The sequence below is a fragment of the Lycorma delicatula genome, chromosome 3 (assembly GCF_047948215.1).
Source record: "Lycorma delicatula isolate Av1 chromosome 3, ASM4794821v1, whole genome shotgun sequence".
NCBI lineage: Eukaryota > Metazoa > Arthropoda > Insecta > Hemiptera > Fulgoridae > Lycorma > Lycorma delicatula.
In genome coordinates this window covers 45,721,826-45,739,508 of record NC_134457.1, presented here as the reverse complement: position 1 = coordinate 45,739,508, position 17,683 = coordinate 45,721,826, and the positions used below count along the sequence as shown (strand labels likewise).

The 17,683-nt window shown below is 30.1% G+C and overlaps 1 protein-coding gene across 1 annotated transcript in view; it reads right to left on the bottom strand.

Annotated features, from left to right (window-relative positions):
• Tsp (Thrombospondin) overlaps positions 1-17,683 on the bottom strand; it is a 194,993-nt gene that overhangs the window by 26,984 nt on the left and 150,326 nt on the right. The window contains exons 14-17 of the mRNA XM_075359724.1: positions 13,018-13,125; positions 11,743-11,911; positions 7,382-7,559; positions 494-669 (exon numbers count right to left, since the gene is read on the bottom strand). Of these exons, the coding sequence (XP_075215839.1) occupies positions 494-669; positions 7,382-7,559; positions 11,743-11,911; positions 13,018-13,125 (631 nt within the window). The remainder of the gene's footprint in view (positions 1-493; positions 670-7,381; positions 7,560-11,742; positions 11,912-13,017; positions 13,126-17,683) is intronic.

Here is a 17,683-nt window from a genome sequence, read left to right as displayed (position 1 = left end):
GAACTTTCAACTGATTTACAATGAAGAATTTCCGACCAGAGAGGTTGCGTCAATGTAACAACTTATAAGATCAAGACTAAAACAGTATTTCTTCCTGTTCTTCTTTTAATAGGATTTCTCCAGTAATTTACATGGAGTGTTTTTTTTTTTGTAACTCATCCATCTTTTTCCAAATTAATAAATACAATATTTATTTATTTTTAACCATTATTACCATCCCTAAAATTATGAATTACACATATATGCATATTAATGAGGAAGAAATACAATGAAATGATTAATATCAACATATAGTACCTACCAATCATATGAATGTATGGATAGCACAAGTCATTGAAGTTCAATTAATGATACTCTCAAAAACAGAAAGCCTAATTGAGTATATTATCTGTTGTAATACTATTTTTGCTTGATCCCAAACAAGAAAAAAAAAACAGAAATTGATACACAAGAAACTAGTCAAATAAAAAAAAAAAAAAATATTAATACAAACCATCTTGATCCTCTTGATTTGGATTATAAACCAGTCGACAATTATCCAGATTATTTGCTATTCCATCATTATCTATGTCAGGATCACACTCATCACCCCGTCCATCTCCATCTGTATCAAGTTGATCACTATTTGGTACTTTTGGACAATTATCAGAATTATCTTGAATGCCATCTCTATAAACAGAGATAAACAGTGAAGTTAAGAAAGTTTAATATTTGTAATTAAATTTACTTCAATCCTTAAAACTATTACAAATTTTTATTTCCATTACCGTACTAGAAAAAAATACATATCAAGAAGTTCGTTAGAACTTCGCCGGTAAGAGTCCGCAGAACTGGACTGCACGGCAAGTCAGCACGGACTGGACAAGTCAGCAAACTATGCTGACTGTTCTAAGCATGACCTAACATAAATGTGAAATGAAAATGGGGAAAAAAGATTAAAAAATAAGCATGAAGACATTACATTTCAGTTCAATTAGATTTATAATAAACTTTCAAAAAATATCTCGATTTTTGTTATACAACGTTTTTTCTTTCATTTGATGAACCGCAGGACCCAAATATGTCACTTTTTCCTCAAAAAGGAGGGTTTACGAATCGCGCCGCTAGGTAGCAGTACCTAGTACTAGTGATAGTACTAGGTAGTACAAAAACTTGATAATGTAAATGAAAGAGAATATACTACAGCTTGTTTTAATAGTAAATGTTCTTATGTAAATGAAAGTACTGAAGATGAAACAATTTTTTTAATTCCCATCACTTCATTAAAAAAAATAAGTGTTAGTTTACAAGAAATTATAGCTGCTAATAAAACACAAAATCATGAACAGTAGGAAAGTGTTGCAAATGTGGCAACAAAGATTTGTTACACAAAACAAAAATTTCTGTAATATACGTGTTCCATATAAGAAAAAAAATAGAAAAATTTTTCCATCCTAATTTCATTTATTAAACAACGAATAATCATAAGAATTGTATAATTTCTAAGAAATGTATTACATATAAATGAAATTGAGCCGATAAGAGTTTTGTAACAATTTTTTTCTATTTTTTGCTTGTTATATGGAACGCTTAAACATTATTATCTGTTATTGTATATCTATTGTCTGTTACATATATTTAACATGTATTTTTTTTAAACAAAATTCTAAATTAATAACAGATTTTGATAATAGAAATGTAGTGTCTTATCTTTTTGATATCAGTATCATTTTGTTAAAAACATTTTTATTTATATTACAGAAATTTTTGTTTTTTGAGCATAAGAAATGGTATCCGCAAGACTCTTACCATACAGTTTACAATTTCATTGTAATTCTTTTGGATTAAATTAATATAATCGTATACAGTGATCATAAAATCTTAAACCAATGGCAGTATTGTTTTTTTTATTGTTAGGTGAACTGAGGAATTTATGAGATGCGATATATGAATTAAATGATACTTCTGTGATAGTTTCATGTGTTTTATGGGATTGAAATTTGGTTGAATTATTTTTCTTTAGATAAGCAGTCTATAGCGAAAATTATCTTCATATGTTACATGATGAAATAGTACAAGACTTGAATTTATTGGCAGCTGTACTAAATGGTTTATGCAAGTTGGATGCCACCTAATTATGAAAAAAATGTGTACCACTGGTTGAATGAAATATTTCATGGATACTGGTTTGGGAAAGGGGGCTTCGGATTATAGGTTGTATCAACACCAAATGTCAATCTCAAGGGTTTTGCATTACGGGGAATTTGGAGGTACATACTGTGAAAGTGCGGGATCTGGATCATCTACAGGAAGAATAACCACTGCAATGGCTGCTCTGAATCCTTATGTCAAACAAAATTTAAGGAGATGTTTAAGGAAATATATTGGAATTATTGGCAAACTTGTGAAGACATTTAGGATTTATGGAAATGGGCCTTTTATCAGCTCGCCCTCATTGAACTTCTCATAGAGTGTTTTATGTAGATAAATAAGATTGTATTAAACAAAATACCTTATGGTTACACTTACCATATTTTTTGGGTCCATCCCAGGTCATATTTTTGAAATTACTTAAAAGTCTTAACAGTTAACTGAAACATTAAATTTTATTTATTCAGTTGTATTTTTCACTACACATGACTTTTTTCAGAAATGGTTTGTTTGTTTTAATTACATCATAAAATTCACAACAAGAAAGTTCTGAATTAATTTTAACATTTAGCAGATGTTTAATAAAATAGATATGAAAGGCCAAATGTTCCCCATAATTGAAAAAAACTTTCTCAACTTGAGCAGATGTCGCAGGCAAAAACATCACAAACTCAACCATTTTAGAAATATTGCAACATGAAATATTAGTCTCTTGAAACACCTTAAAAATTGTTTTCCAGTTCTTTTCAATACTATGTGGTACTTTTTCAGAACTTGAACCACTACCTACCCTTTCGTTTTGAATTACCTGCTTCAACAATGAATGTTCATCACTTTGTCCCTGTTGTGTTGCCAAATGACTAAGTAAAACGTTGTGGCGAGACCGGTAGCCACAACTCCATCAAAATTGATATCAGCTCTTGCTGCAAGGTCAGCCGAGAGATACACGGCTGTAAGAGAATGTTTAAAAACATGATGTCGAACATATAGGTTTAAAATTAAAAAAAGTCATCGCCAGTCATAAAGTTCTCAAACCCTGGACATTTTTCAACCCCAGACAGCACTAAAAAACCAGGACTGTCCAAGCTAATCCCGGATGTATGGTAAGCCTACTTATGGCTAGAATTATGATACTATTTTTAAAAATCTGTTTCTGCAAAATACTTAACAGCATCCTTGTTACAGCTAACATTATTCTCGTGTTTAATAATTTTATTAACATATACTATTTCTTGCTATTTTTTTTGTTTTGCAATTTTTTTTCTGAGAACTATGTCTGAAACTGCTAAATTACTGTTGTACATGGTGGTGGAAGGAAATGGAAATATTGCGAATTGTGTAGGCAGGTCAAGGGATCTGGCGGGCCTGTTAGATGTGAGATTTAGACAGCCTTGCTATTTAGTAATAATGGAACAGTGGAGTGGAGCTGAACGTGTTTTTACTATTAATTTTTTTTTAAATGGGGAAAGTTTGACAAATATAAAGAGGGAATTTTGGCTCATTACCATTTTGTAAGCCATGTCCCATTTCTTCATGCAATTAGAATTGCATGAAGTAGTTGCGTGAATCACAAAATAGTTTTGAACAAATTGCTTTTTCTATGAAGAAGAAATCACTGAGTGATATACAAACTTCTTGTATATCAGAGTATGTCAAGGCAGTTCCAACAAGCAGTCACCAGAAGCCCTTGCTGCTCAGTCCAAAAACATATATAGTCTTTACACTTAAGCCATAGGAGTATACAATGAATACTGAATGCATGACTTGAACTTCCACTCTTACAAGCTGAAATGGTTCAAGAATTAAACCCAGAGGCCACTTGTTTCATTGACTGTTCTGGAACAAATGTTGGCAGTTTCTTAAAAACATATGGATGTCAGATTAAGCCCATTTCCACTTCAACAAATATGTAAACAAACAGAAATTCTGTTATTGGGCACAGGGAAATTCTTATTAATTACATCATCTTCCATTACACATTACAGTATGGTGTACTTGTAATCATGTGGTATCATAGGACTTCTGAAAATAAAGAAGTTATTACAATCAATATAATGTCTGATTCGTATGTTACCATGGGGTAAGTATTTCGGACTGCAAAACTTTCCAAAATTGAAACTGAAAATACTTCATCAACAGGATAAAGCTACATCATACATAGTCTGTCAGTCAATAAAGATTTTTACAGAGATTGTTTGGCAATCAGATAATTTCGAGACGGTACCATTGCATTACTCTGAGATCCACTGACCTGACAGTTTATGATTTTTTTTTTGTGGAGCATGTCAACAGTTTATAGTACCACACTTATTCTGTACCCAACACCATACTAAAAAATGATAATTAAAGAGGGAATCATCTCTGTTGATATGTTATGTCTTGCTGTGCAGAGTGGTAATATCTGTAGAAGGAAATGGTCTACATTTCAATGAAGTGGCTTTAAAAAAATAACAAACAAGTAATTTGTTAACATTCTTTTACAAATTTCCCACTTCCCTGTGCGATTGTATAGAATGAATTATAATTATAATTATAGAAGGTAATTTATCTCATAAAATTTTTATAATTTTTGTTTTACATCATAAGATTTTTATTTTATAAAAAAAAAAATAGTAAGTTATTGTCAATCCTTTAGTAAAAATGAAACATTATACATTAATATAGTAATTGAAACAACTATTCTTTTGAACTATATTTTATGAATAAAATAACTGATTTGCCAGTAAAATAATTAAAAACAGACTTTTTTTTGTTTCAAAACTTATAAATTAAATTTAATATATTTTAATAATATAATATTTTAATATTTTAATATAATTTAATATATTTTAATTAATAGAAGTTTGAAAATTTGGTCCCAAAATACTTAAAAATATGTTAAAATTGTACTCTGTTCGATCAGAAAATTTGGAAACAAAGTTACATGTTGAACTATTCTTAAAGACTTAAATGTTTGTCTAGATATATCCTTGAATTAAAAATATTTGATTGTTGAGATTGCATGAGAATTTTCATGATATGAATTTATTCAGGGCAATACAGCATGATGTGTGATAGCAATGACTGTATTAAGTGAGTACGACTGGTTTCTATGATCATTAGGACTGCTAGATGCCAATTGCATGCAGTCACTTATTTAACAGGAAACTGCTTCTTTGATAAACTAAAGAAAATTATTTATTGAAAATATAGAGATTTAATAGTTGGGATTTTATCCTTAGTACATACCCTTCAATTTTCTTGGATTATACTAACCAATATGTAAAGGTCCAGCATAATAATGAGGGGATTCCTGTCCCCTATATTTTCCTAGATACAGTTGAACACCTTAAATTCAGAAAATACAAATTTGTTTAGAAGGAACTTTTACCTTTATTTTACATTATACTTCGTGAAACGTCTCTCACTAAAGTAACTTCTATAGTTAAATGTTTAGGGAAGAGAATAACTGAAATAGTTATTTAATTTATTTTTAATAAATAATAATTTTTTTATTTTGATTGGAATATAATAAATAACTGTACAGATCATGTCAGGGAAATGGGTAGATATGCTACTTTATGGATAAAAAAGGAATTACACAGCTTTTGCCTTTACAGATCAAGGTAAACCATGGTAAAACCTTAATCAGAGCAGCACCACAAAATATATAATTAATTATAAAATAAATGTAATTAAAGCCCATATTAATTACTTACAAGACATAAACACATAAAATTATGTTAAGGCATTTAATACATTACTAAATACAAAAAAATAAATACAAAATAATTTACAATTTGTAAGATGTTAAAGAAAATTATTTGAGTACATATAGGTATGTACTGAACAATATGATACAGCAGGGGCAAAGATGCAGAAAATTCAGGTTTTTTTTTAAATCTTTAATTGTTGTTATTTATAAATTTAAAAACAAAATAATAAAAGGACATTTTTTAGTTCTATCTTAAATAAATTCATATAATTATGATAATTCATTAAAAATAACAATAGAAGCGTAATAAGAATCTTATTAAAAGCCAAAGTATTGTGTTGAATTACATGAAAACAGTTCTGTTATCTGGTTTGAGAGAGTTGTACATTGTTATTTTTTTAAAAATAAGTGTCTTTCCTTTTTAATAAGGATTCATAAATACAAGGATAAATTAAAAATTTCTATTGTTTAAATATCAGTCAACAAGATTCATATTTACTGGTACCTAACAATGATAGATACATACCATTTTTTTATCTTGAAACCCATTCTGACTTTTTGAGGGAGCGCCACGAGATGATATTTTATTTTTATGAGAATAGACATAAGCAATATAAATTACTGGTAAACAATAAAATATCTAGCATTTTATTAAGCCACTTCAGAGCAAAACTATATGGTTTGATTAGATAGTACAGCTTCATTGTGCTATTCTTTAATAGTTTTAATGGCTCATAATATTCAAGTTGAATAAATTCTTAATTTCAGTATCGTTATATTTACTTTTTTGAATTTTATATGAATCTGTCTTTGAAATATTATCCTTATTGCTAGGCTCTAAAAAAAATTAGATTCAAAGTTCAGGTCACAACTTAAAATTAAGTTCTGTAAATTTTGTTGCAATTCTGTATTTGGAAATTTATAAGAACAATATTTTATATATTAGTTTATACTTTATTTTCAATTCTGCTGTTTAAGAGAATTGGTTACTTTTTAATTACAGGGACAAAATCCCTGATTTACTGATATAAAATTAAATTTTAGATAACTTCATCAAAGATAATTCTTCATTTAAATTGGATTTTTGTTTTAAAAGGATTAATTGAAAATGTAAAACATCTGATTTGTCTTTTTAACATGAATTCTGCACACTGCACAATTTAACATAACTTAACTTTGTCACACAGACGAAGGATTTTAGCACATGTGTTAAACAATGCAAGCAACATCAAACCATCACTTTTTTATAAAGTTGAAAGAATATCTAATCGGAAAAATGTTTCATCAGGTTGAAGACATGGATAAGAGAGCAGCAGACTTCTATGACATTGGATCAACTCTTAATTTCCATATTCATTGGACATATTGAACTTCAATTTCAACAAATTTGTTGAGTAATTATACTGTAAAATAAACAGAGGTATTAAAATTTAAACCCCAAATATTCTTTTAAAATTATTTTCTTGTCTTTGAATTTTCTTTATCTTCCAGACATCTCTTTTATCTATAAAAAAGTCAAAAATCAAAATTGTAATATACTATTTATGAAATAATCACCTGTCTCTATCGATATCACTGTCACATGCATCACCTGTAAGGTCATTATCAGTATCAGTTTGGCTGGGATTGGAAACACGAGGACAGTTGTCACAGACATCACCTAATCCATCATTGTCTGTATCACGCTGATCTGAATTTGCTTTCCTTGGACAGTTATCCATTTTGTTTGGAACACCTGAATTTTAAAAATCACAATTAATTCAGTATTAAATTATATAAAATGCTTATAACAATATTGTTACCTCACATTGCTTTCTAAAAATATGTAGAATTATACCTCTGACCATTCATCCATTCCTTACTCTTTCTTGATGTAAAATTACAAGAAATTCTATTCTAGCATGTGTATTAATAATTACAGTAAATGATTTTAATGAACTACTATGATAAGAAGTACTTTTTCCTCCTATATATCATATCCCAGTTACAACTCCACCATTACACGACTAAAAGCAAATGTAATTATCAAGTTTAAAAAAAATTTATCCTAAATAATTCAAAAAAGGAAGTAATTTAGAAAATACAAATTTACTTTAATAAATAATTGTGCATACTTTTTTGGAATAATCTGTATAAATAAATGTTGGCAACTGTTATAAAAGTACTCAACAACAATGTTATTAAACTTTCTCAGGATTTACAAAAAATGTGTTAACTCAATTACTGTTCCTTTTTTCCAGTTTAACATCTGGGAGTTACCGTCAGGTATTACTTCAGAGGATGAATGAGGATGATATATTTGAGTGTAAATGAAGTGTAGTCTTGTGCGGTGTCAAGTCAATCATTTCTGAGATGTGTGGTTAATTGAAACCCAACCACCAAAGAACACTGGTATCCACGATCTAGTATTCAAATCTGTATAAAAGTAACTGCCTTTACTAGGACTTGAACGGTGGAACTCGACTTCTAAATCAGCTGATTTGCGAAGACACATTCACCACTAGACCAACCTGGTGGGTTAACTCAATTACTCTACAAAAATTGTTAACATTTTCACATATAATTTTGTGATGAGGTACATTTCATCCTGAGGTGTTATAAAATAACTCACCGGGTTGGTCTAGTGGTGAACGCGTTATATATATATATAAATGAGTGTTTGTTTGTCCCGTATGCGTTCCTATACCATTGATCCGATTGCGATGAAATTTGGTGAGTTGTGCGCACGCTCGCTAAAATTTCTAAATTAGTTTGGACCGCTAAGTGGCACTGAGGTCGAGATAATTCGAAAAATTGTATTTGTGATCTGATTTGGCTCATATTCAAAATATATATTAGTTACGTGAAAATAAATAATTTTGCAAAAAATCGACCTCTAGGTGGCGCTGGGGTCGAGATATTACGAAAAATTGTATTTACGTTTCGATTTCGCTCATATTCAGTGTATTAGGCTCGGCTGATAAAGTTTGCACACTAGCGTGCTACGCGGAGACAAAAGGTATTATCGAGTTGGGGGTGGCTGCACATGATAGCTAAAATCCCCCCCTCTACAAACCTACGGTAATACGTTGAGATCCTTTTACCGGTTTGTTTTCTATAGCACTTAAAATGGAGTCAAGTACGGCCAATATGATAACATGGTTAAAACAGCACCCAGTTCTAACAGCAGAAAATGTGAATCCTACGAATATTTTTCATCGTTTAAAAGCGGTTTATGGTAGTGAAACTTTTGACAGGAGTACTGTGAATAGGTGGGCGTTGAAATTTCGCGAATGTGAAGCTGGTAAAGCAACATTTGAGGACGCACCTCGCAGCGGACGACCAGTTTCTGTGACTGACGAGAAATATTGAAAGGAGGTGGACGATTTGCTTCAAAGTGATCGGCGAATCACCCAGCAACGCATCGCTATTCAGTTAGGTAAATCTAAAGAACGAGTAGGCCATATTATCGAGCAATTGGGTTATCATAAAATCTCATTGGGTTATCATAAAATGGGTACCGTGCGAAGTCTCTGATGGCTCTCCGTAAGCTGAAGTTTGAGCCTATTCCGTATCCGCAATACTCGCCGGTTTTGGCTCCGTGCGACTTCCACTTCTTCCCTCATCTCAAGAGGGATCTGAAAAGTAATCATTACACTACAGACGATGAGGTGAAGAAAGTTGTAGCCACTTGGATCCGAGAAAGACCACCAGAATGTTTCGGTGACGGAATGCAAAAACTTGACACACGTTGGGAAAAGTGTATCACTGTAAACGAGGATTATATTGAAATATAAATACTGCATTTTGCAGCTAAGGTATTTTAATTTTATTCATTTTTCATTTCATTCCAATATCTCTTTTCATTCCCATGCTACGCATATATGTACAAAATTTATTAACCGAGCCTCGTATATTAGTTACGTGAAAAGAAATATTTTTCCAAAAAATGGATCCGCTAGGTAGCGCCGGGGTTGAGATATTTCGAAAATTGTATTTATATTCCGATTTGGCTCATATTGAGAATATGTGTTACTTACCTGGAAAGAAATACCCCTGCAAAAAATGGACCCGCTAGATGGCGCTGGGGTTGAGATATTTAGAAAAATTGTATTTGGCTCATATTCAGAATACATACTAGTTACGTGAAAAGAAATATTTTTACAAAAAATGGAAAAATTGGCAATAAGAAGAAAGAGAAAAAGAGGAAAAGGGAAGAAGAGAAGAAGGGAAAAAGGAAAAGGTTAAATTTTGCGAAGTTCAGTAATGTTCAGTTTTTTAATGTTTTATCAAACTTTCATTTGTGTTCATTTAATCTATATAAATGAATATACTCAAATTAGCAATGGCGAAGCATTGCCGAGTCAGCTAGTATATATATATATATATATATATATATATATATATATATAAATGCATATTTGTTTGTTTACTTGTTGGTTTGTTTGTCCTGTATGTGTTCCTATACCATTCATCCGATTGCGATGAAACGATGAGTTGTGCGCACGCCTGCGCAGATTTCCGTATTAGTTTGGACCCGTCAGGTTTGAAATATTTCGAAAAATTGTATTTATTATCCGATTTGGCTCATATTCAGAATATATATTAGTTACGTGAAAAGGAATATTTTTGCAAAAATGGACCCGCTAGGTGGCGCTGGAGTTGAGATATTTATAAAAATTCTATCCATGGATCGATTTGGCTCATATTCAGAATATATATACTAGATACATGAAAAGAAAGTTTTTTTGCAAAAACTATACCCGCTAGGTGGCGCCGGTGTCGAAAAATTTACGAAACAAACAAAGAAATATACAAACAGACTTTCTTCTTCTATATATATATATATATAAAAGGCAATGTTCGTATGTGTGTCTGCTATTGACTCTACTACTGCACATTCACGCGCGGGTTTTTGGAAAATGTTCTGCGTTGTCCGGAGAAGATTTAAAGCTATTGAAATCCTCAATCTGAACAGCAGAAAGAAAGTTAGCGATATTTTGAACCGACTACTGTATTTAATTCAAACTATTCAGTTGAAAAATCCGATAGGTAGTGCTGTTGTTTTGCCAATTGCAGTGAGGCCGCGGTCTCTTCACACAGGCGCCGAGAATTACTGTAAAAGCTTCATAATTAATTGAACCAAGGTATTTATAATTATTAATTTAATGTTAATAAAGTACAAAAATAATGAAGATACGCCCATTTTATTTATTTTTATCTCTTATTTACAAGTAGTCTAGTATTTACAAGTAGTGGCCAACTAGATTTATTTACATTGTGACTTTTATAAAGTGAAATGTTAAATTTTGTGAAGTTCTGTAATATTCAGTTTTTAATGTTTTATAAAACTTTCAATCGTGTTCATTTAATATATATATTATATACTGAAACCTAGCAATAGCGAAACATTGCCCGGTCTGCTGATTCTGAATAGATAATGAAATGAAATTTCAACGACTACGCTAAAGAATTATTAAAAAGTAAAAATAAAAAAATTAGATGCCTATTTGGACTGTTAAATGTTATCATCAGTACAAGAGATCCTCAATATTACAATTAGTAAATTTGAGTATTCTGGAAATTGGGAAAAAATCACTATGATATTTCATTCCATTTTCAGCAACTAATTTTATGAGGCAGGCTCTGAGTAATTTATATCATAATTATATTTAATTATAGCTTCATAATAAATTAATTTTTGCCTGCATGTAAAATAGATTACTTGACTTTTCGTGATATTAGGGAATATATAAAAAGATTAAAAAGTATTTGATTTCAAATGAATTTGGCTTTGCTTAGTTTATTTTTAAAATGTGACACATTCATTGATTCTACCTTTTCTACCTAATAATAGCTATATTCACTAAATGTAATTAAACAAACAAACTTTGAAACAAAATATATTATTTTAATTTTGAAAAATAAAATTTAGTTACCATCATTATCCATATCCGAATCACAGGCATCTCCTATTCCGTCTTTGTCAACATCCTCTTGATCTGAGTTTGGAACAGTGGGACAGTTATCACATGCATCACCCTTTTTATCGGCACCATCTTGATCACTATCCAGCTGATCAGGATTATGTACTAATGGGCAATTATCCTAAGTTAAAAAAATATATTATTTATAAAAATTTTATAATTAATTATAGAATACTATTATCACTTTATTTTGAAAAAGTTTATGCAGTTAATGCACTTAATTATAATTGTAATTTTGGAGATTTTCATTAATTTAAAAGTTCCTTATTAAGAGTACAATTTTAAAGTTAATAAGTTCTCATTTATAGAGAGTTAGCTGGAAATACAATATCAAATTTCTAGTACTTCTATGCTTTCCCAAAACTTTCACTTTTAAGAGTGTTCCAAGAACAAAAAGTAATCTAAAATTTATTTTTTATAACAGAAAAGAAATTTGAGAAATATTGAGAAGATAATACACTGTTTCGTACACAACTGATTAATAAAAACCTTCTATTTATTGAAGTTTTGCATTTTAATCCAATTCACTAGGAATTCGATTATTGTACAACATATTGACAAATATTTAGCCATAAAGTAAACAATTCCTGATTTAAGAGAACTGAAAACTTTTGATCCTACTGCTGTATCTAATTTGATCTTCTTCTTCCTCTTATTCTTCTTCCTTCTTATTCCTCTTATTCCTGGATTAGGAAATGGGTCATAGGCGGCCATCTTGTTTAATCCTTCATCACTCCTCTTCCATAATAGCGACTTATACCAGCTCTACTCAAATCTTCCTTAATTTTATCTAGCTACCTTTTCTTTAGTTTTCTACTTGATATCTTTCAATTTACCTCATGATTCAGGAATTTTAGTATTGTTCTTTTTTCTTTCATACTCTTTAACATATTCAAACCATCTGAATCTTGTTCTCCACACATTTGTCCAACACATTTTGTATATTTAAAAAAAAATTTATTCTACATTTCTCACATTGTCCTTTACTAACTTTTTTGTCATGTAAAACTGTGCATTTGAATGTAGTCTAATGAAGAAGAGTTTCATTAAGTCCTAAACCACTGATTGATGGACTTTAAATGTTCACTGATATGCACAATTAAGGATGTGTGAAATGCAATTATTTTTTTTCCAAAGGAAAAAATATCAGATATTATATAAAAACTAGGAGATAAAAAAAACAATAAAGTTAAGCAAAAGCAGTATATATATTAAAATTTTACTTACAGGACTATTTAATATTCCATCATTATCAGCATCTCCATCACAAACATCTCCTTCACCATCACCATCTGCATCTTCTTGACCAGAGTTTGGAATATTAATACAATTATCCTAAAATAAAAAAAAATCTTATCCAGTCTTTTAAGGTGAAATTAATTTAAGAGAATGACATAAAAATGAGAATGATTAATAAAATCAAGATTAATTATCAAAAATAAAATAATTAAGTAACATTTTAGTCATTATTAAATAGTCAAATTAAATAGAACATTATTGTAAATAGAATTCTATCAAATTTTTAAGATAGCTCATCGGGCTAGTCTAGAAGTTAACTTGTCGCAAATCAATTGTTTAACAGTTGACTTTCAAAGTCAAAGTGCTGAACTTTAAATCCTATTAAAAGCTAGTTGCTTTTATATAGATTTGAATAGTAGACAGTACTTCGAATACTAGACTAGTGTTTGGTGGTTGGAATTCAATTAACCACATGTTTTATGAATGGTCGGCCTGAGTTTACATAAGACTACATCTCATTTATGTGTCCTTATTGCTTTGGGCCATGGGAGGGTTGCTTATTGTTCACTAGTCTAACAGATTGCTACAAATACATTTGGGAAAAAACTTAAGAGATGTAACTAACCAGATTAATAAGAAAATAAAGATTTTTTCAAATATCTCCTTTATATATTTTAGGTTATCATTGTTGCCAACATAAAAAGGTTATACTTTCAAATTCAGTTCAGATGTTCAATAATTTGCTTTTGTTTTTAAATAGTAACATTTTAAAAACTTTTTGAATTTTTCATTATTGTTACATTTTTTCAGGTATTACCCTAACTGATAATTATTTTCATACCTTATTATAATTTGCTGATTTTGCTAATCAGTATTTTGCCAAATTACAAGTTTTAAATGCATTCTTTTTTTTTTATTTATCACTCCACCAACCTCATAGATGGAGTAGTAGCTTCTCTACCTCTCATTCAGAAGGTTCTTGGTTTGAGTCCAGGTGCAGATTTATAGCTCCAGAAGGGAAAGTATTAAAATCAGTCCTTCTTGGGCAAATGCAGTTTTCACTGGATCTTGACGTTTTAACACTTAAGGATCTCAAAAAAACCTGATGGAAATTTTCCGGATGTTAATGTTAAGTTTTCTGGATGATCAGATTACTTCTATATGTGGGACATTGATGCCATTAAATTTTCAACTTAAAAGATCAAGGGGATGAGGCTGTAGAGCAAGTTCACCCTCAGTATCTCAAGATTTCTCCTAATTAAGGTCATATTTTTGTTAGGCACATTTGTTAACAATTAAAAAATAACAATATTTGAGAAAAAAGTTTTCAACCCCCTCCCAAAAAAGAATTCTCTAAACTACTGCTATGTTGTGATATCACAGATGAGTGATAGAATTAAATAAATGAATCATTTTTAAAGTGTAAAAAAGTAAGTCGATCTGGCTGGGTCTTCAATTTGATCACCCGATTGACTTGGTACCTGGTGCGTTAGGCCTTGCAGCTACACCAGTCTGCCGAAAATGCAAGCGAAATTTATTCTATGTAAGTTGTGAAATTACATTAGTAGTGTCGACCATCGCCGCTAATACTGCCTCAACCATGCAAATTAAATATGGTATGCGCACACGCTTTACTTAGAATCATTGAATTAAATAAATGAAAAAAATATTATAATTAAATAAAATGATAAATATTTTAAATTAAGTTGTGTTTGCAAGCCATGCATCAGAAACAACTGTGTTGTCAGATTTTTTATTTGAAGAAATAAAAAAACTTGGAAATAGTTTGCCATTGTCATTTATTTTAGAAGTTAAACTATAAATGTGATTATTTTTATTAAAAATTAAAATTTTTAAAAAATTCTCAAATCTTAATTCAACTTTTGTGATTTCATTGTGTTCCTCTTCCAGCGAAGGGCAGTTATAAACGTCTAATAAATTTTTAATAAATTAAAGTTTTATGTTTCCCACACTTTACTATAATGTTTCCTCAATAATTTTTTAATGTCTACAACTTTCTTTCTTGGTTGTAACACCTTTTAATAATGGAATCAGTGCAGTATCAATTATTAACATGAATTTCTTAAAAATTGCATTGTACTACAATTATGTCTTACGATTTACTGCTTATTACAATTTTATTTTTAGATCTTTCAATGTTTATCCTTTTGAAAGTTGAATTTTAAATAGTCAGTTGTTACCTTAACAGTTTAATTGGCATCTGATTTTCAATTGTATGAATTTCGGTCAATTTTACAAAATGGATTCAACAAGTCTTATTAAGAATTTTTAGAATCTGACAATTGAATAATTGTGGATCTATTTTTTTCTTATTTTCTTTTCAATTAGAGCAAATACTTTATCAAGTAACACAAAAGTCTGGTCTGTAGTCAGAAATATTAATTCTGTATATTTTATTTGCTGTACTACACTTTTCCAACTTTTTGAGGGGAAAACACTTACAGCGTTACAGGCCACAGACTTAAATAGAAAAATAGATAAATACACTATATTAATAAAATGAAAATTAACTAAAATAAAAATAAGCACATAGGATAAGTCAAGAAATGAATGATCAAAATGGTCAATTATACTTGATTGGATAAGTTAATATTTGAAAGATTTGGAAAAGCCAATATCTGGAGTAAATGTAACTATGTAGGTTTTGGAACAGACATCAGTTTTTAAAATCAAGAAAGTTATGTGATAAGATCTTTTCTGAAAAAAAACTATATGCTAAAGCACATGTAGCATGCATAAGAGAGAAAAAAAGTTTTTAGCGATTTTTGGAGCTATACAATTTACATTATTTTACAGTAAATTTTTATCCTGATATATAAAATCAACAAAATTTCAATTAACAGCATGAGGCAGTTTAGGTCATTTGGATTTGAAGAAAATATCATGTTTTTTATGATTCTCCAAAACAAAAAATCACAAATGTCAAATTACATCAATTGGTAATCCCACTATATGAATGCTGTTCTTTGATGGCCACCATTCGCAAAAACCTTGATCAAGGTAATTTCTAACTTTCAGAGCACAGAGAGGAGGTGCCAAGAGGAGTGGAGGAGAGGTGTTTGGCACCTTACTGCCAAACATAGGGAAGGCCAAATGTCAAACACGGATTATTTCTGAGTTTAATAACTTGGAAATAACAACATTTCATAAATTCTCAAGATATGAATTGCCTGTTACATTTTCATTGAGAAATAAGGTTCCGCAAATATTTTTGTGTGTTCTCACATGAATTATGAACTCCAGAATTTTAATATGAATTCTAACGATTTTTATCAGACCAGTATATGCAATTATGATGGTTTACTGGACTATTCAATATAAAGAATGCTTCATCAGATCATATCACTCATCTAAAGAAAGAAGGGGATCTGTTACATTATGTATAACAATTCCTTATAAAATTCCATCCTTCTATCAAAATCAACATTATGAAGAAATCTTGGTTTAAACACTTAAACTTCTATTACTCTAGAATATTCTATAAACTCATTTCCAGCCTAATAGAAGTCTTTCTGAATGATGTTTCAGGACACTTTACTAATTTCCCCATAAGTTCTTTGTTCATTAAAGTCCAACTAGTTCAAGGTCAACTTGAACGTGAAGCAACTCCAGTGCTTCCAATATTTTCAAATTTTATATTCATCTTATGAAACTGATGATGTTCAATTGTGGAAAATTAGAAACTCTTGCATGGAACTCTTCATAGACAACAACAGTTTATTTTTCCACTACATTGAATCATAAAAACTCTCTCCTTTTTTTAATGTTATTATTCTCAATAGAACAGAGAAATAAAATGAACAATTGATAAATAATTATATTACCTAATCAGGTAATATTTTTATATAAATCAAGAAATATTATTATATCAACTGAAAATCTCTGAACCAGTTATCAGAATTTAAATCTAAATATCAGGAAACTAAATTTTAACCCACCATGTATAATTTTCATAAATATATGGAGCAGATGCTAAAGGTACTTTTAAAATGCTCCAATATTAAATGAGGTAGGTAGGTTCAAACCTGATTTTGAAGGTTAATACTATTATTAATATATTAATTATAAACAGAGTTTAACAATGTTTAGGCAACTAATTTTTACACTCATCCTCTTAAGCTATTTCTCTGCTCTAGAATATCCCACATTGAGCCAGTAATAAAGAGTATTCGGAAAGTCACTGTGCAGTATACTTTAGAATTATCTGATGCATTCTGTACTTTTGGCGTGACGTTGGTTTCCCGTTGGATTTGTTCAGTTTGCTCAACAATAAACCAAGATGTCAGTTGTTGAATTGTGATTGAACATGCTTTGCTTCATTGGTCGGAATCAGTAGTTGCGAAAAATGTAATGAAAGGTTCTTTCGATAGAGGAATGCATTTTTCTTGTTGACCACATCTTTCATGAAGGTGACAAGTATACAGATTTAGTACAGCACAAGTTTTGTGAAAGTTTCCAAATACTCCTGTTCATCATTGCAATGCAATTTGAATCTTATCGAAAAATTTCAGGCAGTAGTCCAACATCTGTTGAAGATGTTGATCGAAATGGAAGACCATCTAAACTAAATGAACAGAAGCTGCTTGATGTTTTGGATGCTATAGTTAAAAGTACATCAAAGTCAATATGTAAG